This window comes from Osmia bicornis, chromosome 13 (assembly GCF_907164935.1).
Source record: "Osmia bicornis bicornis chromosome 13, iOsmBic2.1, whole genome shotgun sequence".
Taxonomy (NCBI): domain Eukaryota; kingdom Metazoa; phylum Arthropoda; class Insecta; order Hymenoptera; family Megachilidae; genus Osmia; species Osmia bicornis.
The window spans coordinates 710,747-736,612 of record NC_060228.1 but is presented as its reverse complement, the minus strand read 5'-3'; the positions used below and the strand labels follow the sequence as shown (position 1 = coordinate 736,612).

Genomic DNA, 25,866 nt, shown 5'->3' with positions numbered 1-25,866 from the left:
AAAGTCAAAAATAATAAAGAAATTCAAACTCCATTTATTCTTAAACGCAAAGTGTGTTTTATTAAAACCCGCGCCGCGAGCAGAGCGCTTCAGCGTCGTTTTTTTTACTACCTGATCGAACGGAGTTGGTAATACTGATCGGGCGCCTGCGCGCTACAAGTAGGTCCCTACACTCTGCATGCCTAGCTTGTATCACTGATTTTAACACACAACTAAAGATATCGTGACGTCATGTTCCCGCGAAATTTGTCGCCGCGTTTTTTAATTGTTTCAAAATTTAAAGAGACTGAAGAAATATGGCGCACAGTGGGTGACAGAATTTCCAGGTTCGTCAATTCCATTATTATAATTATTACTATTATTATTATTACTACTATTATTATTACTATTGCTATTATTATTATTTAAAAAGATATTTTTTGAAATTTTTTCTAGGTTTTTAGGTTTTTCAATAACTTCTACTGATGAGATGCAGCAACAGGAGGAGAAGATAGAAATTAAGTACAGAATTTTTTAAAATTATTACTGAAAGCATTAACTGTTTATATTACTGTTTTAGTAATATATTTAATTTTAATTATTAAAATGTATCTTTAAAACACGAGGAAGAAAATATGCAGCATCAGAGGGTGTATTAACGAAAACAGCAAGATGTTCTTCTTCCTCCAAGAGAGAAAGGATAAGAAGAGGATGGCGCAGTGAGTGGAAGTATGTGACAACCCAAAGTCGGTGCTTCCACCTAAAAACTGAGATTCTAGGTGATGTGTGGCAGCTACTTTAAAGAAAAATACTTCATGAGGAAAAGATTAACATCAGCAGTTCCAACATTAAACTTATTTGGTAATAACTCTTATATACTTTTTATAGCATATGTAAATAATTGTTAATGAAAATATTTATTACAGAGGCTGTAATAAATATTGCATGTCAGAGGCTGCCTCTATTAAAATAGAGCAACAAGACATCTGGATGCAAATGAAAAGAAGAAGAAGAAGAAGAAGATTGTAAGTATTAAGTTTACATATACAATATATAGAACCATTAACGTGATATTAATATATTAAGTATAATCTGCGAGCAGAGTGTGTGTTTTATTGTATGTATGATTGTGATTAATTGTATATTATTATTGATATATATATATTTATTATATTTTTGTAAAAATTTAATATATTTTCTTTTTTATACATATATTGTTGTCATTTTTCCCCTTTCATTATTTTTATTTTTCAAAGTTTTGAATAAGTAAGACTATGTACACTGAGTTGCAATGAACTTGTCGCAGTGAAGTTGGCTCCAGATTTACAGACACATTCACGCCGCGTCGGTGAGTCGATCTCGCCCATCGTCTCACCGACGCGGCGTGAATGTGTCAGTAAATCTGGAGCCAACTTCACTGCGACAAGTTCATTGCAACTCAGTGTACACGTATATAGGGACCATATGCTTGTGTGTGTGTGTGTGTGTATTCCTCACCGATATCATTTATATGTGTTTGTACTGATACCAGCGCCGCCTGGATTTGCTACGCAAAACTAATTTTCGTTACAGCATGAAATACGGGAGTTTGGAGGGCCTGACCATAGACATATGAAAATATAGACGGAGCATAAACTGCTACTTTAGGTAAGGGGGCTCTGATAATCGGGGCGAGGTGGGGACTCGTCTGACTTCGACTTATTCCGGCAAGACTCGGTAGTATTCGGCTCACATTTCACATGTATGCATGTACGCTGAGTTGCATTGAACTTGTCGCAGTGAAGTTGGCTACAAATCGGCTCACCAACGCTGCGTGAATGCGTTAGTGAGTGAATGCGTGGCCAACTTCACTGCGACAAGTTCAATGCAACTCATCGTCGGTGTATGTACGCCGAGTCCCATCGAAGTTGTCGCAGTGAAGTTGGCTACAAATTCATTAACGCATTCACGCCGCTTCGGTGAGTGAATGCGTGGCCAACTTCACTGCGACAACTTCGATGGGACTCAGCGTACACTCAGTCCCATCGAAGCTGTCGCAGTGAAGTTGGCGCTCTAACGCATTCAAGCCGCGGCGGCGTAGCGCGCCAACTTCACTGCGACAATTTCGATGGGACTGACAATACACCGACGATGAGTTGCATTGAACTTGTCGCAGTGAAGTTGGTCACGCATTCACTCATCGACGCGGCGTGAATGCGTAGTGAATTTGAACTGCTACAAGTTCAATGCAACTCATCGTACGGATGCGAAAAGCCGAACATACCCGAGTCTGCGCTTACGAAAATAGTCGAAGTCAGATGAGTTCCCCCTTACCGCGATTATCAGTTACCCCTCGTAGAAAGGCTCCGTCTATATTTCATATGTCTATGGGCCTGACCCAGGATGGCCGTGGCATACAAATATTGTAAGTATGCATCATAGGCAGTGATGCCAGAACCGTGGGGCGTGGGACAAATTTTTACCCTCTCCACGACGTCCCAATGACTCCCCTACCGCAGTTGTTTCATCTAACACAGGCCTGTCCAAGTAGGGAAATCCACTCCTGGAACACATGTTTTGGGTCCCCTTCCAACGCTGCTCCTTCAAATAAGATGGGACGGTTCCGACTACCGTCTCTTCGTCTTTCCTAGCGGCGGTATTGTCTCCTCGGTCCCATCTTACTTGAAGGAGCAGCGTTGGAAGGGGACCCAAAACATGTGTTCCAGGAGTAAATTCCCCTACATGGACAGGCCTGATCTAACACAAGCGCGTTGTCCCACGTGTCCGTGTGAGCTCTGCGGGTTTGGCAGAGTTCAGCTGCTCTCGTCATTTCTACGTTATCGGCTCGATGCTCAAGCCGCTAAAGCACGTGGCAGCAGCATCGACGAATCGACAAAATAATATAATTTCGTCCATGGCAATATGGCTGAATTAAGAAACTAGGCGAATCAGTTCGAATCCCGATTTTACGGTTTCAGTTCTGATTCTTAATGCATTAACGTTTTTTTAATACATAAAAATACATTTTTATTACATTAACATTTCGACGTACATTAACTTGGGAAGCAGTTAAAAAAAGAGTTGAACTGCTTCCTTTATTTATATTTTTTGTAATATTTAAGTTATATATATATACATATGTATGTATGTACGTGATACAAAAGTGATTTCTTCAATTAGATATTACTGTTATTCTATTTATTACAATACGTAAATGCGAAGACATACGAGGAAAATTGGTTAGGATAGAATGTAAGGATATAAAGAAATTTCAATTTTTTACGGTTTGTTAGTTTTATTTTTTATTCGTTACAACTATTATCATTTTATTCTGTGAATAGTCATTAAAATGAAAGACAGAAAAGTACAGTTCGATTTTTTGGTTAATTTGTACTACATATTTCATCAGGTTTCCGGCAACTGTTGCAGCTGATCCACGCTTATACGATGCTGAATATTTTACCTTTCTATGGGCGGTATTCACAGTCGCAACTTATTTCTAAGCTGGGCTTAAATACATGCTTAAGACATCGGCTAGATTCACAGCCGCCGAATAAGCAACGTCTTGAGTCTGAGCTTAAACATTTGCTTAGAAAAGTAAATGCTTATCGGTGTAGATTCACAGTCGATGCTTAATAAAATCTTAAGCTCTTATGAATTTATAGTCGAATAAGTCCGCCTTATTTGTATATAGAAAACGAGTTCTTATTTGGCTTTATTGAGGTTACGTTTTTAAGTCGACAATATTGAGGACTTAAGCACGCGTTTGAAGGTGTTATTGTGCAGTGATGGGACGAGAGAGAGTAGGTTAGGGTACACGAATACGGTAGAAGAGATTGTGTTTGCGGTATTATGCTACTGCAAGTTTTCAAGTAAGTCATATAAATATATATCAGTATCACTACTCTTAAAAGAAATAGAAAAAAATAAAAATTATCTATATATGTACTGTAATTGTAGCTTATTCTGGGAAACACGATGAATGTTTCTCAGCCCACAGTCTCCCGCATAGTATTTAGGGTGAGTTCACTAATAGGCAGTCTGATGACGGAGTATATCAAGTTTTCCAGGGATCCAGACAATTCCACTCAAAATCGCAGGTTATTCAATAATCTGGAACAGGGAAACGGAGCTATTGGTTTACCAGGTGTGGATTTTATATCATTATAACTTTTTCTATATTTACATATACATATATACATACATATACAATGTAATTGATTTACCAGATGTGGATGGCGCTATTGATTGCACCCACATTAGATTAACAGCATTCAACAACATGGAAGAAATGTACAGAAATAGAAAAGGATATTTTTCATGACACCCCTGCGGAATCCACAGACTGAAGAAGAAATAAGGTAATACTGATACTGTTTTACTTGTTTATTTACTTGTTTACTCAACTGATTGATGCACAAATTAACATTAAATTATTTGATCGATACAGGTACAATGAAATCCAGATCAGGACTCGACAGATAGTAGAAAGAACGTTCGGTGTTTGGCATTCTTGTAGAAGAAGATGAAATTGAAAACCAAAATGAAGATGGAGAAGAATTATTAGGAAACGTGGAAAATGTTAATGGCATTGATGGATTTGCTACACGTGAAGCACTGATTGCCCGTATGTTTCATTGTGTAATTGTGTCAAACGAAATGTAATAAGGGGTTTTTCATGCTGCAAGGCTTTTTCACCTTATTGTGTCTATCGATCGAATAAATAATCATTATTCTTTCAGCTCAAATTGGTTTAATTTATTGATTAAAATACCCTCATCCTCAGTCATATCACAACCTATACCTTAAACCACAGGATTTTTGCAATATCTTTTGCAATCACATACTGCTGATTTATTAATGATCTTCAATAATCGATAAGTTTGCTACAACTACTTTTATTTCATTTTTTAGGATTCATCATCAATACAAAGAATTACATATAAATTTTTCTTTTAAATAATTTCAGTCGTAAGTTTAATTTTGTGTTATTTTGTGTTCGTATTTCACAATGAAACTTTAAATATAAAAGATTTTTATAACGTATGTGATAACAGTAATAATAAAATTGTTACTTTCTCAATTGAATTGATTTTGACTTAATAAATTTGGCTCTGTCTATTGCACGCTCAATTATTTGAATTAATTTAAGCGATAGCGTTAAAATTCAATTCAAAAAGCGCCGCTCTAACAAATAATGCTACAGTTTCAAAAATCATTTTCATTGGTTGTTACAGTAGAAAATCGACGGAAATAGCAGAACGTCAAATAAGCATTGCTTAACCACGGACTTTACTAAGCAAAGCTTATTCATCGTTTTCTTAACTAAGTCGGTCTTATTCTCCGACTCTGAATACATAGCGACTTAAGCATTGCTTATTCGAATAAGACGATCTTTGAATACGGCCCATACTCTTATGGCATCGTCGCCATATTACATTTCATTCAACACTTGCGATTACAAGCCTGCAGCTAAATTCACACGATATTGCACACATACATACAGGCGAGGTTCGCAACACAATCATAGTGTCCGTTCGTCTGGTGAAAAAGCACTGACTTTGGAGTCCAAGTTTAACCGCAAGAAATATTATAAATCTAATTATTTAATAAAAGCGTTAAAGTAATTAACATAATCATCTGATAAAACTTTCGAATATTCAATAAATTAGAATTTCAATGATTTATTTGAAATTACAAAATACACTAGACTATTGAATTACATGACTATTGAAATACACTAGATTTATTGAATATTCGAAAGCTTTTATCAGATGATTATGTTAATTACTTTAACGCTTTTATTAAATAATTAGATTTATGATATTTCTTGCGGTTAAACTTGGACTCCAAAGTCAGTGCTTTTTCACTAGACGAACGGACACTATGATTGATATTGTACCTTGTTGCGTGTCCGTTCACGGTGTATAGGGATTTCTGGGGAATTAGGCGCAGGTAAGGTGATTCATGGAGCGCGAAGGCGCTCCGCTCGCAAGGCGCGAAAATAAAACAAATAAACTATGTTTCACTGTTGATTATGGTTTTAATCTTAAGAATTTAATCAAACTGTTTAATCAGGTATGATGTTTATTTGCGGCGTGAGAACAACTTTGCAGAGTCAAGCGACAAAATCATTCTGAACGTTCAACGCTTGGCGGAGGAGATCTTCGCGCGTCGTCGGTCGATTCCCCTTCCTTGATGGATCCTGGATCCTCCCTCAGGATCATCCCTCGTCCAATGGTGGAGGAGTCCACCCCGTCTCGCGTAGGCCCCTTCTCCTGGCTGTGGTCCACCCTCGGGCGCGTGGAAGTGGAGGCGCTCCGCCAAGATGCTAGAACGTTGCAGCGCACATGTGCTACGAGAAAGCGTGGGACCCAGAGAAAGTAGGAAAAGACAAGACCTTGTACTTGCCAAAGGCAACTCTTGAGAAAATTTACGACCCTCTTAGAGTGCATGAAAAGGCAGGATATTGAAAAGACTTCGTTACTTTTAAGGACCGTTCGTGACTTGGTCGAAAACAACGAATTGGCTATGGTCTATCATAAATTAGTCTTTTAGGAATTTACTAAGTGAAACTATTCCATTCTCTGGATTTCCGGCCTTCTCTCAGCTCGATCACCCACGTCGAGGGGTTTACAACTTTAGGCTTTGTTTATTTTATAATACGAGCGTACACGCAGATGGTTTAAACTCCGCTCTTAATTTATAGCCATCGATACAAAAGGTCCTCGAAGAACATTCGAGACATATCGATACAATAGTCTATTCGATAAATATTCCCATGTCAATGTCGCCATACCACTCTAGACATATTCACGTGATAACGTTTCACGTTACAACCTCCTTTTTGCCACTGCCACGTTATATTTATCTCCCTAAATTTCCCCATACCGCAAATGGTACGCGCAACACAAGTAATTTTCCCTTCTATCTATTGCAGGTCAATATTCGTACCATGGTCGTTCTATTATATGTCTGCTAGAGATATTTGGAGCCATTGTGTCAAGTCTGAAGTAGATATCTACGTTTTATTTAAAACTAACAAAAAGTCACTTTATAAATAATAAAAATGTTTCGACATATGCTACGACCGATCGTTCAAAATACACGAATTGGTAAGTTAATAACATTCGTTCGTTATAATATTTAGCTATTCAAAAAATCTTACGTAATATCGACTTTCGTTATCTTTGTTATACTTTGAAAATGTTTAGTATTAATCATAAAACATATTTTTTAAGTCTCTGAAGGTATTTAAAATCAAAATAAGCTCAATAATTATGGCTTTTTCTCTTTCATTTAATCCAATCCTCCCAAATAAAGGCAATAGTTTTTAATGTTTCATTGTTTTGACCTTTGATGAAACTTCTCATCAGGGATTAAAATTATTTTGTATATCATCTGTATTGAGAAATTCATGACATTTTTGGAACATTCTTAGCAAACGGACGGATCGCCGATTTTGACGTATTATATATCGTTAAATTCGTCTTTTCTCATACATTATTAAGGTGTTTGTCTTTTTTTGCGGAAATTCCTTTTTTTTTTTTGAAATTTGATGTGAATATATAACACATCAAAATCGGTGATCCGTCCGTTTGCTAGGAATATACCAAATTTTTCTACATTAATTAAATACAAAGAATTTAAATCGTTTATTAACTGTTATCAATTAATGTCTACTATTTGGTATTAGATTAAATATTTAAAACTAAGTTACAATATTCTTTTATCATTTTGTGTGGTAAGCCAAGAATGGCTGTTATTGTATGACTATGGTTTAACGTATAGTGACCATAAATTGGAAATATGATACTAAGACACTATAATTTTTTTGAAATCTCTTGCCAAAATTTTGTTTTGGACAACTTTTGGAGAAATAATAGTTATGATAAAAAAAAACGTTATTTTGTAACTATTTTTTATTGAACATTATATAATTGAAATAGTTTGTAAATAGAACAATTTTTTAATGAAACAATGTTTTAATACAAACTTATTTTAAATAAAACAATACATTTAAAATTAATTATATTTTAACTGTTGGATTATTGATAATAATTATAATGCGTCAGCTAGAAAGCAAAAATAAATTTATTTTATATTTGGGAAACACTGCGTGCTTCAAAGCTATATTTACAGACCAGATGTCAAGACCAGACCTATAGGCCTGGGACTGTTTATACCTGAGGGCCTGGGTAATAGACTGAATGCAGTTTTGGTCCTTTTGATACTATAAGTGGGCAATAGACTTTCCGTCTTGTCCTTACAGGCTTTCTTGCCACTTCGTGTCAGTGTTTCAAGCAGTAAAGATGTCCTTCCTAGCCTCTTAATACAATAGATTTGAAAGAAATAAACTGTATTCTAGAATTTATTTTACCCATATCCAATAGGTTATGGGCCCAGTGAACGATTTCATTATTAACTTTGTGTTTCAAAAAAAGTGACAGACTAATAATATAGTGATTATAAGGGAACAATATATTGTGATAGTGTTTAAGAAACTATAGTGACTAAAAAATATAGCGATTAGGCCTTTTTAGTATTAAATAGTATATAACTCTATATTTAGATTAAAGCCAAAAGGGTCGCCAAAAATGTAATTGTGGAATATTTATTGGATTCCTTCCTCGGGTTCGCAAGTACAGGGAGTACAGTGAGAGAAATTCTGGAAAGTTTGGAAGCCATATATGAAAGGAAGAGTTTGGCAACTCAATTGGCAATTAGAAAATATTGGAAATGGGTTAAATATAAATGAAACACATTAAACACTTATATTCTTTAACTTTATTATAAGCTAAAAACACACGAAAGACGTCTGCATGGTACCAGAGCTAACGAAGAAGTAAGCCAAAAGAAAATCATGGACGAAAAGCCCTTGTTGGGTCCACTTAAGAAAAACTAAAAATAGATGTACCTGGAGTTTATTGCTCAGGCCTTTTCCGAGCGTAACTCTACAGGCTATCGGTCCCAACCTAAGAACCGTTAAAGTCAAAGACATGCTTTCAATGTCCTTCAACACTCGGCTTATTTTTGCGCCAAGATTATTTTAGATAATCCAACAGGCCCCCTCAAAAATAAGTCGGTATTCTTAACATTAATTTAATCTATCAAAAATTTAATAACCATAACACAAAAATTACCGTACAGATCATCTTACTTATGTTCTATTATGACTCTACTTCTGGAAACAAAATACAAATGGTCCAACATTCGTTGCTTAGGAATGGGGAAACCCAGAAAAAACCCATCCAGACCATACTAACTATACATATCATATAACACACAAAAACAAAATAATTCTTATTAATCAATCAGTATAATTATTTAAGGCCCATTCCTGTCCTGAATTCCAGGAATTTAATTGCTTGCAATGGCTTTGTCAATGTGTCTGCTAGTTGGCTACCTGTAGAAATAAATTCAAGTTTTATTACATTTTTCTCAACTTGTTCTCTTGAAAAATGGTAGTTTATGTCTATATGCTTCGATCGTTTGTGACTGCTCGGATTATTCGCAATATGAATGCAACCCATGTTATCTTTAAATATTATTATTGGATCGGAGACATTGATACTAATACTAATTGCTAATGATTTTAACCATAGTGCCTCTCTCACAGCTTCAAAAAGAGCCATATACTCAGCTTCTGTAGACGAGGCAGCTACCGATGCTTGTCTTTTAGTATTTCAACAAATTGTGCATCGTTCATGTAACTTAAACAAATAATCCGTTGTGCTCTTTCGATCCGTTTGATCACTACCACTCCAATCTAAATCCACATAACCAGACAATAAATTTTTATAATCATTTTTAACATAAGTTAATTTAATACCAGCAGACCCTTTTAGATATCTAAGAACCCTTTTAAGATTTTGCCAAAGTTCTCTACTACTTTTATTTGAGTATTGACTCAAAATATTCACAGCAATACTCAAATCAGGTCTAGTACAAATCATTATATACATTAAACATCCAATTAGATTACGACAAGGTGCATTATATTCTTCATCCGAGTTTAAAGCTATACATATAATCTATTACACTTGGAAGAGGTGTACTAACAGGTTTACAGTCTAGCATTTTCTTAAGTACAGTCTTAATATATGTACTCTGATCTAATGTTATTTGCTCATTAGTTCTTTCCACTTTAATTCCAAGAAATAATTTAATTTCATTTAAATCTGTTGTAATTTATTTTTTAAATAATTTTTGAAACTTTTCATTGTCTCAATTTCAGCAGTTATTATCACCAGATCGTCCACATATAGTACCACATATATATGTTTTAATATATTTCCTCTATCTAATATATGTATAAATACAGCGATCTGCTGATGAATTTCGGAAATCTTTCTCTACAAGAGCTTTCTCAAACATTTCAAACCAACATCGAGCAGATTGTTTGAGACCATACAAAGTTTTGTTTAATTTGCACACCTGATTATCATTATTACATTTAACGCCCTCAGGAATTCGCATATAAATTTCTTCCCTCAAAATACCATTTAAAAACGCTGTTTTCACATCCATGTGGTGAACTAATAAATTATGCTGATTTGCAAAAGCTATAAGGAATCTAAAGCTTGAGATTCTAGCAACAGGTGCAAATGTCTCATTATAATCTTCCATATATTTCTGACTAAAACCACGGGCCACTAGTCGAGCTTTGTATTTCAATGGGTTTCCGAATTCATCATTTTTGATTACGAATACCCATTTACAATCAACAATGTTTTTATCCTTTGGCTTCGATACCAAATCCCAAGTTCTATTAATTTCGAGTGAATTTATCTCATCAGCAATAGCTTGTTCCCATTTAACTCTATCTTCCCTAGTTTTTATTTCCTCAAATGAAGTCGGAATTTTATAAAGCACTGACTGAGCGCACAAAAGATAATCATTGTCAACATCTATTTCATTATACGAAATAGAAGCTCGTTGTTTAATCCTGTCACTCCTTCTAGGTTCTATATTATCATTTAATTCTCCTATTCGATTTTTCTCCGGTCCTAACACTCCTATTACATCTGTTTCAGTTACAGATTTATTTCTTACATTATTTACTATTACTTTTATTCTCGGCTCTACCATATCTGATTCATCGTTATCAGATTTTTTCCTTTTTAACACATCTGATTTTTCATTATCAGATTTATAAATTCACTTTGTATTTCTATTGATTTAGGCACCACTTGAGATGCATCAGTTTCACATAAATCACCTTTTGAATGTATTCCCTTAATTACAGGCCGAGATTCTAAGTAATTAACCTCATCAACAATTACATTCCTTACTATCTCAAACTTCCCATTTTCTACGTTCCACACTTTATATCCGTTTGGTACAAATCCTACCAATATACACTTGTAAGATTTTTCATCAAATTTTGACTTTCTTACTTTATTATGAACGTATACTGTGGAACCAAAAACCTTTAGATATTTTAATTTGGGCTTTTTATTATGCCACAATTCAAATGGGGTTTTATCAACCACAAGAGCTTTCGATGGGGTTAAATTAATTAAATATGTAGCAGTTAAAACTGCTTCTCCCCAAAACTCTTTTCCTAAACCTGCACCGTTTATCATAGCACGTGCTTTTTCAGTTATTGTCCTATTTATGCGTTCTGCAACGCCACTTAATTGAGGAGTACGCGGGACCGTAAAATGATAGCTAATGCATCTTTGTACACAATAATCTTTCATTTCATTAGATAGATATTCCCTACCGTTATCACAGTATAAATTAACAATTTTTAAGTTAAACCGCGCCTCACTTTTTGCAACAAAATCTTTAAAAACAAAGAAAACACCTGATTTATGCTCAAGCAAATATGTTACGCAATAATGCGTATATTCATCTATGAATGTAATGAAATATTTTTTATCGTTAATCGTAGAAAGAGTGACTGGACCACAAACGTCTGTGTGAACTATAAACAGCGGTCGTGTAACGTGACTCTTATCCTTTTCCTTCCCAAATGGCAATTGTGCTTGTTTACCATTAATACATGGCTCACACAAATAATCACACGGAATAGCTTTTTCGAGACAAGTCACGTCCTCGACCATCTGTTTATTTTTTAATTGTAAAAATTTTGTTTTCCCTATATGCCCTAAACGTTTATGCCATAATTCATAGTTATTTGAAATTCTGTTACTCATTTGAGAAGTAATTAAATTTACCCTTTTCGTAATTTCAAAATCTATAGATATTAAATTATTTGAAGGCTTACCATACATCACCATTTTACCGTCTTTAATGATTTGAATACCATTTTCATTGAAAATGGTACTTATCCCTCTTAGCTGCATTTTCCGTACGGACAATAAATTGTATGGTACGTCCGGGCAGTATAGGACATCTTCGAGAACACCTTTGATTCCCATATTGTTCGTTACTTGTATTTGTCCCTTCTTCGTAGCCATGACAAATTCCCCGTTCTTCGCTACCGAAATCTTGATTGGTGGGTCGAGAAGGAAAATTAATTTATCCGTTTTGGTGACTTGATACTCTCCGGTCATAAAAGCATAGCCAGAAACATTATCGTTTGATGTCGTTTGCGTCGTTTGCACTGAATGTACATTTTTGTTTCTTTGCTCTGCTTGGTATTGGAGCCTCTTCTTATAATGATAGCAGTCTTTTATCCTATGCCCTTTTCTTCCACACTGATGACATTTTCCACCAAATGAATATTTGTTCGGCTTAAAACCATTTCCCCTTCTATTTTGGCCTCTGCGATTCCCTCTTTTGAATCGAGAATTTCCAAAATTATTTCCTCTAAAATTCTCTGTGTCCATTATTTCCACTTGTAGCACTTTTGCACTTGTGTCATTATTTTCACTTTTTATTTTTGTCTCATGATCAAAAAGTCTCTTCTTTACTACATCTAAAGTTATTTTTGATTCTGCCATCATAGTTTCAATAACCGTTGATACTGTGTCATACGCTTCGGGTAAACCAGACAACAGAATTGAAATCACTTCGTTCTCTCTCGCATTCACGCCTGTAGACGATAAATCGGTTATCAATTCATCAAACACTTCAAAATGTTCCTTAAGTGAAGTGTCACTTTTCATTTTTAATTTTAGCAATCTTTTGCGAATTGATAACTCAGTTGCAGTACTCTGGCTTTCATATACAGAGTCCAGATTTTTTAAAATAGACTTTGCAGTACTTCCTGGTGTATCATATTTTAAATGTGTATCTGCCAAGTACTGTACAACTGTACACTTAGCAATCCTTTCTGCCTTCAACCACTCAGCAGTAACTGGCTGCGGTGGTATATCATCAATAACACTAAACACATCAAGTTCATATAGAAAATTTCGAATTCTATGTTTCCACGCATTATATTTCGCGCCGTTAAATTGTGGAATGTTTCTTTTGTCTCTGGATGTATCCATTGTCACTTATTCTAAATTATTCTACACAAAACACTGTTAAAAACTATAGCAAGTCAAATACACTAAATAAACATTTAACGATTACACTTAATACTTCTTAAACAAATAAAATAAATTTACAGTTAATGCACAATGTGTCCTGGGCCCATAACCTATTGGAAATGGGTTAAATATAAATGAAACACATTAAACACTTATATTCTTTAACTTTGTTATAAGCTAAAAACACACGAAAGACGTCTGCATGGTACGAGAGCTAACGAAGAAGTAAGCCAAAAGAAAATCATGGACGAAAAGCCCGGTAATTATTTAGAAGTTGGTCCTCCTCACCGATTTTCGTGACCTTGAAATATGTTGTCAAGGTCATCATTCTGAACAACTTTTCCCTATACATATTACCGCCGCTCGGCCTTAGTTTCCGAGATATTCGTAAAAAACTGCAGTTATATTTATGTCACCAGTACACTGTATTCCGGGAAAAATGGAGACTGAATAGTGATTGAAAGAGTGAATGAAGTGGTTCGAGGTTAGGGTTAGGGTTAGGGTTAGGTTTGGTTTAGGTTAGGTTTAGGTTTAGAGCGTACATGGCGTGATACGAGAGCTAATATTCCTCGTTATGGAACTCGTACGTCTCATTACGTGGGATATATAGCTGAGTTTTTATTCCGACGTCAACATGAAGTTAATGAGCGTATAATGGCATTTTTCTACATTATGGGCGAAATGTTTCCGATTTCTGACAAAACACAAAATGAATAGTAGGTATACAATATATAAAAAGTGAAAGAAAGAGTAATTATAACGTGAAAAAATTAAAAAACAAAACCCTAACCCTAACCCTAACCTCAAACCACTTCAGTCACTCTTTCAATCACCATTCAGTCTCCATTTTTCCCGGAATACAGTGTACACGTAATCTAAGTTTAACTAAAGATTTTTGCAAACATCTCGGAAACTAAGGCCGAGCGGCGATAACATGTATAGGGAAAAGTTGTTCAGAATGATGACCTTGACAACATATTTCAAGGTCACGAAAATCGGTGAGGAGGGCAAACTTTTAACTAATTACCAAAGATTTTTGCAAATATCTCGGAAACTAAGGCCGAGCGGCGGTAACATGTATAGGGAAAAGTTGTTCAGAATTATGACCTTGACAACATATTTCAAGGTCACAAAAATCGGTGAGGAGGACCAACTTCTAAATAATTACCAAAAGCCCTTGTTGGGTCCACTTAAGAAAAACTAAAAATAGATGTACCTGGAGTTTATTGCTCAGGCCTTTTCCAGGCGTAACTCTACAGGCTATCGGTCCCAACCTAAGAACCGTTAAAGTCAAAGACATGCTTTCAATGTCCTTCAACACTCGGCTTATTTTTGCGCCAAGATTATTTCAGATAATCCAACAGAAAAAAAGGGTGTACTTCTGAAAAGGACATACCTCCGATTTTTTTTATACTCTGGATTTTTACGTATTTTGATGTGCTGATTACGAATATGATAGTGAGAATTAGCGTAAATTGTATTTTCATGGCAGAAACTATTCAAAGACCATAAAAATCATAGTTTGTTTTATTTACTTCCGTAAATAATAGGAATTTTGAAAAATACTTCAGATACAAGTTGTAGACCTCATCAAAATGCACATTTTATGTCGTATTAATTTTTGTCATAAAGATAATAATTTTTATGAATAAAATAATTGTTAACAAAAACAAAACCGACTTCGAAATGCACTAAAAAGTGTAAAATAATTTTTGTTTCATTTATACCAATATTCCATAGCTATTAAGGGGGTAGACACGGTACGTGATCTCTCCGATTTGAGACGTCGGTATTATAGCAGTTTTTTCATTGGGCCTGGTGGAGCCACTTGCGTGGTCTGTTACGAATTTGATAGGTTTAATTCTCAGCTAGCGTGCGCGCAACACGATCTAGGAAGGCAACAGCGCTTCAAGTATTTTTACAAACACATTCAAACGCTCATCTCGCCAGAGGCATCGCGACAATACGGCTGAAGAACAAAAACGAAACATTGGCGCGTGTTTAGAGTGAGATGTACGGTGATTATGCTATCCTTCTTTGAACCTAAATGATAGAATTGTCCCGCTCCGGTAAATTCTGACTGACTGAACGCGTGGATTTTATATAGCGCACCGTAGCACGCCTCGCTGCTGAAAAATATATGTCTACTCTGAAGAACCGAAGGAACGTGCAATCTGAGAATTTTTTTAGAAAAAGTTATTAGCTTTTTTAATTTTTTAATTCATAAAAGCATACAGGGTGCATCATGCAATTGGGACGGGTTATATCTTGAATTTGGTAAGAGATAGGAAAAAGCTGTTCATGTAAAAGTTCAATGGTATGATAATGTTTATTTTTCTATGACTTTATTTTCTTCGTGAATGCAACGATGCACTTTTTGTTTAAATAGAATTGGATTTCTTTCTTTACTCGTATCAACTCCTTGAAACATTCTGCATAAAAAAGTACTATTAGAACTAATAAATGAAGAGACCTCGGCTCCTTCTCTCCTCTCCCCTCGCTACTATTCCCTCTCACTATTTCGCTGACGCGCCTATATCTAACAGTACAATGTTTAAAAAACTAATATTTCGTGAGATATCTCATACTTTTCATATGGCTTACCATTCAACTTTTACATCAATAGCTTTTTCCTATCTCTTACCAAATTTAAGATATATCTCGTCCCAATTGCGTGACGCTTGTGTTTCCAGAAACCTATAGTAACTTTATTTTTCGAAACTAATAAAAAATACAAAGGAGTGTTAGTCAATATTCTGAGTGAATGTAAATAATTTAAATAAATAAATACCTCATATACAACTTATGTAAACATTTGCAGAATTATTGCAAAGAGGAGGTATATTCATCTCTTGTTATACCTCCGCTTTGAGCGAGGTTTGTTATGGGGCGCTGTGAAAAATCCAGGTGGGTGTCAGTCAAAACTTAGCAAAAAGGGACAATCTCAACATTCAGAATGAGAGAAGGACAGCATGACTGTAGTGCGTCTCACTCAGCGTTTGAGCGTTGTTGCCTTTTTTGCTTGCCTTCGTTGACAGAATAGAGTGATGTAACCAAGCTAACGCCTGATTTTGGCTACGATTCCAAATCGGCAGCCTTCTTAGTTAGACGCCACCTTATAAATACTAGCTGAACTGAATTTGTCACGTGACTTGCTCTGTATTATCCAGACAGTGGCGGAACTCGTCTGTGGGAATGCAATCGCGATTTGTCGTTTTTCGTCCTTATATGAGAATGTTTGAGGCTGGATGAGGGCTGATTTGAAAGAGGAAGGTTCAGTATAGCGTGCTCCGGTCATCATTTGAGTCACAAAACTCTTTTAGTGACCTAAAAATACCTTGGATTCTGCGAATGTATTTTCTCGATTTTTTCACTACTTTGGACACTCATATTATTAGATATTAACAAAATCTCGTTGAATCATGACCAAAGCGCGCTGCATTGAACCTTCCTCTTTCGAATGAGTCCTCACCCAGCCTCAAATATTGTCATATAAGGATGAAGAACGAAAAATCCCGGACCCCTTTTTAGGCCCATTTTTGCCGGTAAGGTTACCTCGCTGCATTACCCGTGTCTATCTCCTTAATTGTTGACGACGTTACGAAAACGCCGTCGAACACTCTCCAAACGTCGCTGTTGTTAGTCTACCGAAATATGACTCCCTCCCCTTCTATAATCAAATTCTATTATGGATATCTAAATTCCAAGCATCCAAAAATTAAAATATAAGGTAGCTTAGTGTTCTCGCTAACATCTCCAGTATATGGTATTAACATATCACATCACATTTTTATGTTATATAGAAAATAATAGTTCATTAAAATTCCCGGGCAGAGCCGGGTAATGCAGCTAATAATGTTATAAAAATCATCACAAGTAAATGTACTATAATTCTACAAAATTAAAATCATTGAATTCATTGTGGTTATTTCAAGTCTATTATGCTCATCTGTCCATTGTGTGTTTACTGTTGAAAATACTTATTCTGTGTTTCCAATATGGGTTGTTAGTGCAAATAAATAGCTGCACAATTTAAAAAGTCCATTTTTTTGTTCTTCTGCCTCAACAACAGGAAAAAATGATTCCATTTATGATTGGGTTAAATATAAAAATTAATAAATATGTAACATTTAAGTGTCCCAACAACCTTTATTGGGTTAATGGAAGAACATGCAGAAAACCAAATATGTCCTGTAAAAACGAGACATCCTACTATGGTCCCCACAATGTTCAAATTTGAAAACAAAAACTGACTCTTATCTTTCATTTACTTTAAGCTAGGGGATTTAAGGTAGAGTCTTTTTGTTTTCAAATTTGAACTTTGGTACTTGGAGTTGCTGTTGATATAATAATGGTTTTTTGAACAATAAAGGTTAATACTTCTATTTATAAGGATTGGATTAAATAAAAGGAAGGAGAGGTCATAATAACCCTTATTTTTAAAAATATATCAAATCAAAAAATTTAGAAAATGTATTAAGAAAGTTCAGCACTTGTTCGTATACTTGTTTTCAGATTATGAGTTTATATTGTAATATGTTTTGTAATTATTAAAGGTCCATTAACAGTGATGTAACTGGGGTTTTTGTTTAACTTTATCGTATGTTTTGTTTTTAGTTGCATTACATATCGCATTTTAGGCAAATTATCTATTTCTATTAACGTAAGATAAAATTGTACACTTCCGAATTTTCAAATTCTGTACTTTTGGGGTTTTACAATTATCTGAAATTTTTAAATTTGAGAGTAGTCAGGGAGCCACTTTACATTTTTGAAGGGGCTAGGCTTACTCTAGTACCTACCTGATTACGTCAATGTTCATTAATAAATATATTTATCAGAATAATTATTATTTTTGAAAGGATATAAATAAAATTTTTTCGCTGAACTTGTAGAAAATGCATTCCCCTCCGATTTCGATGATTTTGAAATATGTTGTAAAATTCGACATTTTAAGCAACTTTTTTCCTCTGACCTATATATATGTCGAACTCGCTTAGTTTTCGAGATATTCGTGAAAAACCGTGAGTACTACTACCTTGAATTTCACCTGACACTGACGATGAGTGATGAGTCGTATCGAATCTGTTGCGGCGTGTGACTCTAACACATGTTCATACCGGAGGGCCGATGTGCGTAGGATACGCGGAGGAAAGACTGCAGCCAGCCGGCTACTGGTGTGAATATGTGTTTGAGTCACACGCCGCGACAGACTCGATAAGATTCATCGTCAGTGTATTGCGTTGATTCTGTCGCGGCGTGTGACTCAAACACGTATTCACGCCAGCAATCGGTTGGCTGCAGTCCCTCCTTCGCGTACCCTTCGCCCGTCGGCTCTCCGGCGTGAACATGTGTTACTGTCACACGCCGCGACAGAATCAACGCAACTCAGTGTACATACATATACGTCTGTGGCCGTATGTGCGTCGGCAAGCGACCGTTGCTTATCTACTGCTTCTATTACAGCACCACGTGACTCGTCTACCATATAATGAGTGAACTTAAAAATCAAACTTAACTGATTTTAATCATTTTGGATTTTGACTTGCGTGAGCGACCCCCTCACGGCGGTCGAAATATTGACTTAACCTAACCTATCCTAACTTAATCCATTGATTAGATTAAATATATTATAGAAATCCACATTTTCATCAACCTTTTCCTTTTATCCGTCTAAATTAAGTTAAGTTAGGTTAGGTTAAATTAATATACTGGCCGCCATTAGATGACCGGCTACGCAATTCAAAATAATTGAAATGAGTTAAGTTCGATTTTTAAGTTCACCCGGGAAAGAACAATCAATTTACATCACACTCAAAATATTTTATATAGGGGGTTGCCGGCGGGCCCAGTGCCGCTGTTTACAGAAACAGTAAGCACGAAATTCGTGTGTACATCTCGCAAACTAATCGAGTCCGACATGTAGCTTAGAGGAAAAAGTTGCTTAAAATGTCGAATTTTGCAATATGTATATTTAAAAATCATCGAAATTGGAGGGGGAGTGCCTTTTTTACAAGTTTACCTGGTAATTATCGATATCTCGTCAACCCCACCGATTTCGCTCGTTTTTTAATATGTTGTTGGGATAATGATTCTAAGCAACTTTTTCCTATATATATTGGGTGTGAAGAAAAGTCATCTATGTTTTTTACACTTTTTTCAAACCTTTATTTAATATAGTTACAGTTATCAGATTTAGGTCAAATATGCGCCGTTTTGTTCGATTATTTGTTGCCATTTTGAGGGTAGCTTCATGATTCCTCTTTCATAGAAGTCCTTGTCCCTATTGGCAAAAAATTGGAACAGATGGTTTTCACAGGCCTCTCTTGAAGCTAGTTTTACACCCATAAGGGAATTTTGCAACGACTTGAACAGATAATAATCGCTTGGTGCTATGTCCGGACTATAAAGGGGATGCATAAGAATCTCCCAACCAAGCTCCTGAAGTTTCTGGCGCGTTACCAATGATGTATGCGGCCTGGCGTTGTCTTGATGGAAGACAACGCCCTTCCTATTGGCTAATTCTGGCCGTTTCTGGCCGATTGCCTGCTTCAAACGGTCTAATTGCTGACAGTACACGTTCGAATTGAGTGTTTGGCCAGACTGGAGCAGCTCATAATAAAGGATCCCCTTCCAGTCCCACCAAACACACAGCAAAACCTTCCTGGCCGTCAATCCAGGCTTAGCGACGGTCTGGGGTGCGTCGCCAGCCTTACACCACGATCTTTCTCGGATATTGTTGTCGTAGGTGATCCATTTCTCATCCCCAGTTACCATGCATTTGAGAAATGGATCGACTTTGTTGCGATTCAGCAGCGACTCGCAGATGGAAATGCGATCCAGCAGATTTTTTTGCGTCAGCTCATGAGGCACCCAAACATCGAGCTTTTTGGTGTATCCTGCCTTACGCAAATGGTCCAAAACGCTTGTATGAGTAATGTTTAGTTCCTTGGCAATTTCTACGCTGCTCATATGCCGGTCTTCATTCACATTTTCAATGATTTCATCGACGTTTACGGTGACAGGCATTCCAGAGCGTGCAGCGTCTTTTACATCGAAATTTCCGGAACGGAATCGGCGAAACCAAAATTGCGCGTTATTATCTGTTACAGTATCGGGCCCATAAACTTCATTCACAATTTTGGCTGCCTGCGCAACTTTTTCACCTTTATCAAAGCTAAATTGTAAAATATAGCGAATTTTCTCCTTGTTCACTTCCATCTTTGACGCGCTGTAACAATCGACTGGACCAACCAAACAAAAAACTGTCCAGGAGAATTTTTGTCTACGTAAACGAACCTCTCCAAAGAGTATAAGCCTAACGCGATGTAACTAGTACATCACGAGATATTTGGTTCAATTTTATCTACTGAGAAAAAACATGGATGACTTTTCTTCACACCCAATATATAACCACCGCTGGGCCTTAGTTTTCGAGATATTTGCAAACGAACGTTGCTATTATACCAATGAATTCTGTGTATACCTACATGTCCGTGGCGGTGTGTGGATCAGGTCCTCCAAACTCCCGTATTTCATGCTGTAACGAAAAGTAGTATGGCCCACGAATTTCAAGATCGCTGGTGTTGCTATTAATATATGTAAATGATATCGGTGAGATAGACACACAAGCACATGGTCTTACTTATAAATTTGAAAAATAAAAATAATGGAAGAGAAAAAATTACAACAATATATGTACAATAAAGGAAATATATTAAATTTTTACAAAAATTCAATAAATATATGTATTGTGACCCTCTCGGGGGTTCACTCTATACTCGATACACTCGTAATATAAAATTCTCAACTCGTTGGGCGCCAGCCACTCGCTGTGGCAATCGAAATCAGAAAGGGAAAGGGGTAATCGTGGGTGCTTTACAGGGGATGGGTTTCGTGGCACGGAGGATAATTGGGGGGGGGGGGGGGGGAAGCTCAGGGTGGGAAAGGTTCGCAGTATATTCCTGTACGTTACGCGTCGCGGGGAATATCAAAAAGGGGAATAGGAAAAAGGAGTTAAACGAATTCACGGAGTACAACGCGCAGACGGAGAAGGTGGTCGTTGTCGAACTCAGAATATACACACTTAATATTGTAAGGGAACTTACTAGTCCGCTGGTACGCCACACACACAATCTCACTCTCGCACGATACTCGCAAATTACTCAAAATCGCTTCGGAAAAATCTCTATAATCGCTTTTATAAATCGCTTCTCTAAATTTCTCTGTACACTATGGTTGCAAAATGCTAATTAGCGGCTCGTCGTCCCGTCGCGGGATATTTTTGGGAAGGGGATGGGGCTAGGATGGGGGCCTCTTCCGGCACTGGGATAGATCGCTTAGGGTCGAGACACACTATCGGTCCGGTCTCGGTCCGGTAAAATATAGTACAATGTATTTCTTATGGGCGTATGCACACTGTCCAGCTCCGGTCCGTTCACAGTCCAGTCTCGCTTCGATATTGCTTCGATCCCAGTCCGGTCCCAAAACCCTTGCGAACAATAGTCACTTGGGCCACACAACGACCTTCCTTCGGTTCGCTTTACGACCGTTCTCGGTCCGGTAAAATATAATATAATGTATTTCTTATGGGCGTATGCACACTATGCGTTCTCTGCAAGCTCCGGTCCGATCACGCTCCAGTCTCGGCTCGTCTCGATTCGTCACGAAGAATACTTTCTTGGAGCGGGACTGCGCTCCCTCGTTTGAAACGCTTCAGCTTGTACATTTCCACCTTGTCTAGATAGATTGTTTACGTGATTTGTTTCTGTTGGGTTTAAACTAAATATATTTATTATATGAAAAGTTATAAAATATATATGTTAATATAGACTTCTACTGCGCGATCGATTAATCTTTATCCGAGGTTCTGGGGCAAGTGCCATGCCGTTCCTCATGGTCCTCTTACCAGAAGATCTAAAATCTTCCCCACTCCGTGGCCTGATCCTTCTAGAAAATCCTTATCTTTTCCACGTGCCATGCAGCACCATGACTTCGGGTCATCGGCCACACGCGCGTTCCTTCGAGGATCGGCGATCGAACTCTCTATCGCCGTTCCATAAACAAAACATCCGCGACTCTTAGAATTTGTCGCACCTCAAGTACCAACTACCGCCGGCCCAAGTCCGATGACAGACATATGGCTCGGGATATCGATAGCCTAAAGAATCCTGAGAAATCCTTGAAAAGCAGGTCAAAGCCCCAAATGCATTGACCCTGCCACGTGTCAACCCTTGCACACGTGCTGACGCTAACATATACTCTTACTAGTTAAGATATAATGATTATATAAAAACAAAGAAGTAACGTACTGTCTAGATCCCGATCATTCTTGCGACAAACACGTACTAGTTTCAATGTATTCGAAATTCTTTTTGCAATTTGTACTGTATTTTCGACTGTACTTTTCGCGTTGCAAAGCGTACGTTTTCGGGGCCTGGGAATCGTAGGATTTCAAACTCAGGTAAAACTTCGCAAAAATGCCACCATCACTATTTTTACCATACGACCCTACATCCACAGCAATAAATTTACAATTGGCATCTACCAATGCCAAAAGCACAATTGAAAACGATTTCTTATAATTAAAATATAGTGATCCACTATTTGCAGGCGCCTGAATTGTCACATGTTTGCCATCTAGGGCTCCTAGACATAGAATTTGGAAAATTCCACATAGTCCACATTTCATTAGCTGTTTCTAACCATTTCTCTTTACTTGGAGTTGGAATATATTCAGCTAATAATATTTCATTAATTGCTCTACAAACTTCAAGACAAATACTTCGTACGGTTGAATGACCAAGACGATAGCTAAAAGCAATCGTTTGATAGGAATCTCCAGTAGCTAAAAATCTGAAAATACAAACGATTCCAGACTGAAGAGTTCTCGACATCTGGCAGGACTGAGACCGAGACCGGACCATGACCGAACAGTGTGCATCTAGTCGTACGGTAAGATTTTACCGGACCGATAGTGTGTCTCGACTCTTATCGATTTACCGGTGATTGGGGTCGATGGGGCTGACGGCTCTTCTGTGGCGACGGGTGTGGGCTGGGGTCTTCGGACACGACGACAGATGGCTCCAGGTGGGCTCTTTTCCGCCGTCGTCTGGGCTGGACTGTTGACTGTGGTGTTCGTTATTGCTCCCTTTCCTGGGAGGGATTGGGGGTCTGTCGCCGGCCTCGAAGCTCCTTCTGGGGTTGTCCACATCTGAATCCTTTCCGTCGCCTCCATCGGCCCGACACCGGTGGGCAGGGAGAAAGGGGGTAAGGTGAGGGAAGGGTTAGGGGTCATTTTGGTGTGGGAGTGGGAGGTGAGAGAAGCGCAGCGATTGTAACCGGGGGGCACACGTGACACCACGTTACAGTATTAATAATAATATAAAAAATACAATCATACAATAAACCACACGCTCTGCTCGCAGATTACATTATAATACATTAATTTACAAATATACAGTACAGAACATACAATATGAATCATAGTGTCCGTTCGTCTAGTGAAAAAGCACTGAAGGGAAAGGTGCCCCTACCACCGGGTCACGCGCGAGCGCGCAGCCATTATGCCTCATTCGCATGAGAAATACCTTTGTATTTCAGGAGACCAGGAATTTTTACAAATAAATGCTTAGTCGGAGAAGTGAGGCGGTTCATTTCTCAACGAGTAAAATATATAACCAGCACGATTAGAAACTCGGTTCTCGAAATAATTAATCGCGTCGAGCCTCGGACGCCGAATATGGCTTCTTCAGCCCAATAGGATGGTGCACGAAACTGCGAACGCATACCGCGATTCCATACTGAACCAGAAGCTGCATAAGAGGCTCTGTCTCGCACTATAACTTCCGCCTTGTTTCGCCCCATTTCACTCTGACTCGAGGCTCCTCGAATGCCATCCTTGTCGTTTCACTTACGCCGAGATAGAGCGAAACCGCCCCTCGTTCGAATGCCTCGATTACTTCTTAGCCACGTGCGATACTTCTGGTGTTTCAAATTTCATAATAGTTCAGAATTTGGGAAACAAGGTAATTAGAGGCTTTGGGGAACAATCCTCTTTACAAAATGCAAATACGAGTAACATAATGGGAGATCTTCTTTCTTATATCAGTTTCTTTAACACAGGAGTAAATGCAAGCATTGAATAACAGTGAATAAAATGACAGTTTCATCTTATTCGTTTTTCGTTTTTTTTTTCCTTTTCCTTCGGAATCGTTAGAGTTATCAAAAGACTTTATAAAAACAGTTATTCGCCTTAAGGTATAGTATCTTTTATGCCTCGACAAAAAATTGCTTGAACAATTACAAAAAGTTATAAACGTAAAAAGGATTGTTCCCAAAAGCCTCTAATTACCTTGTTTCCCAAATTTTGAGCTATTATGAAATTTAGATCACCAGAAGTATCGCGCGTGGCTAAGAAGTAATCGAGGCATTCGAACGAGGGGCGGATTCGCCCCAGAAATACAAAGGTATTTCTCATGCGAATGAAGCAGAATGGCTGCATGCTCGCGCGTGACCCGGTGGTAGGGGCACCTTCCCCTTCAGTGCTTTCTCACTAGACGAACGGACACTATGATTCATACTGTACATATATCACGGACACCTTCTAACACAGAATGCTTTTTTTACTATTGGATCAAATAACTTGAGATTTTTTTAGAAGCTATAAAAATTAACATACTAGATGATGTGCTTTTGTCATTTTATACAGGGTGTCCCAGCACTCCCTTTGATCCTGTGAAGGGGTGGCAGCTGGGGTGATTCTAAACAACTTTTTCCTTTGCGAAAAGGTTAGGTTACTGACCAATCCGAGCACGTATAGCGCGCGGGCTCAGGGATGGCAGCGTCGGTTACGAAAGCAGGGCTCGACATAGGTCGCGAATGAACGGCTCGGCACCCCGTTGGCATAGCACAATAAAAAAATTGAACTGGTTGAACATTTTTAGTTGTTGTTTAAAATGAATACGAATTTTGTCGCCTGTCATAATGTAAAAAAGGGAATTCTAAACATTCTAAACAACAAATAAAAATGTTTGAAATGGAATAATTAATAAAAATTTAAAAACAATTTAAATGTAACTTACCCATTCTTACTCAGAACTTACCCAGAAGTGTATATACATCACACACGTACAGAATGTCTCGAAAATCACGTTCTTCACTCCCCTAGTGCAGTTAGGTTCAACTATAAGAACAAAATTATATAACATTATACATACACTTCATGCTAGAAGTATTATTATGTATGTTACAGTAAATGTAATAAACTGGTCATTATGTATAATTGCCGGTTATTATATATAATTACCACCTGAATTTGGTAAATGTGATAAATTATTGAATATTTATTAAATTAACCGGCGAGTGTATATAATTCCCAACTCGTAACGGCCAGTGTGATAAATATCTTGACTGATTGAGCCAGTAGAATACAGCGTATTTTTTTGAGTAGTTACTAGTC

General features: G+C 37.2%; 2 protein-coding genes and 1 long non-coding RNA gene across 3 annotated transcripts in view; 2 read left to right on the top strand and 1 right to left on the bottom strand.

Annotated features, from left to right (window-relative positions):
• Positions 1-3,110: 3,110 nt before the first annotated feature.
• LOC123988431 lies at positions 3,111-4,706 on the top strand. The gene is made up of 5 exons (XR_006830022.1): positions 3,111-3,210; positions 3,368-3,830; positions 3,919-4,105; positions 4,188-4,319; positions 4,409-4,706. It is a non-coding gene; the product is annotated as an uncharacterized LOC123988431 (long non-coding RNA).
• A 2,149-nt stretch (positions 4,707-6,855) lies between these two features.
• LOC114881348 overlaps positions 6,856-25,866 on the top strand; it is a 42,967-nt gene continuing 23,956 nt past the window's right edge. Inside the window, exon 1 of the mRNA XM_046288472.1 lies at positions 6,856-7,073. Within this exon, the coding sequence (XP_046144428.1) occupies positions 7,028-7,073 (46 nt within the window). The 5' untranslated portion in view covers positions 6,856-7,027. The remainder of the gene's footprint in view (positions 7,074-25,866) is intronic.
• LOC123988430 lies at positions 22,883-23,341 on the bottom strand. Its single transcript, XM_046288471.1, has one exon. It carries the CDS (start codon positions 23,330-23,332, stop codon positions 23,009-23,011), a length of 324 nt encoding a protein of 107 aa, XP_046144427.1. The 5' UTR covers positions 23,333-23,341; the 3' UTR covers positions 22,883-23,008.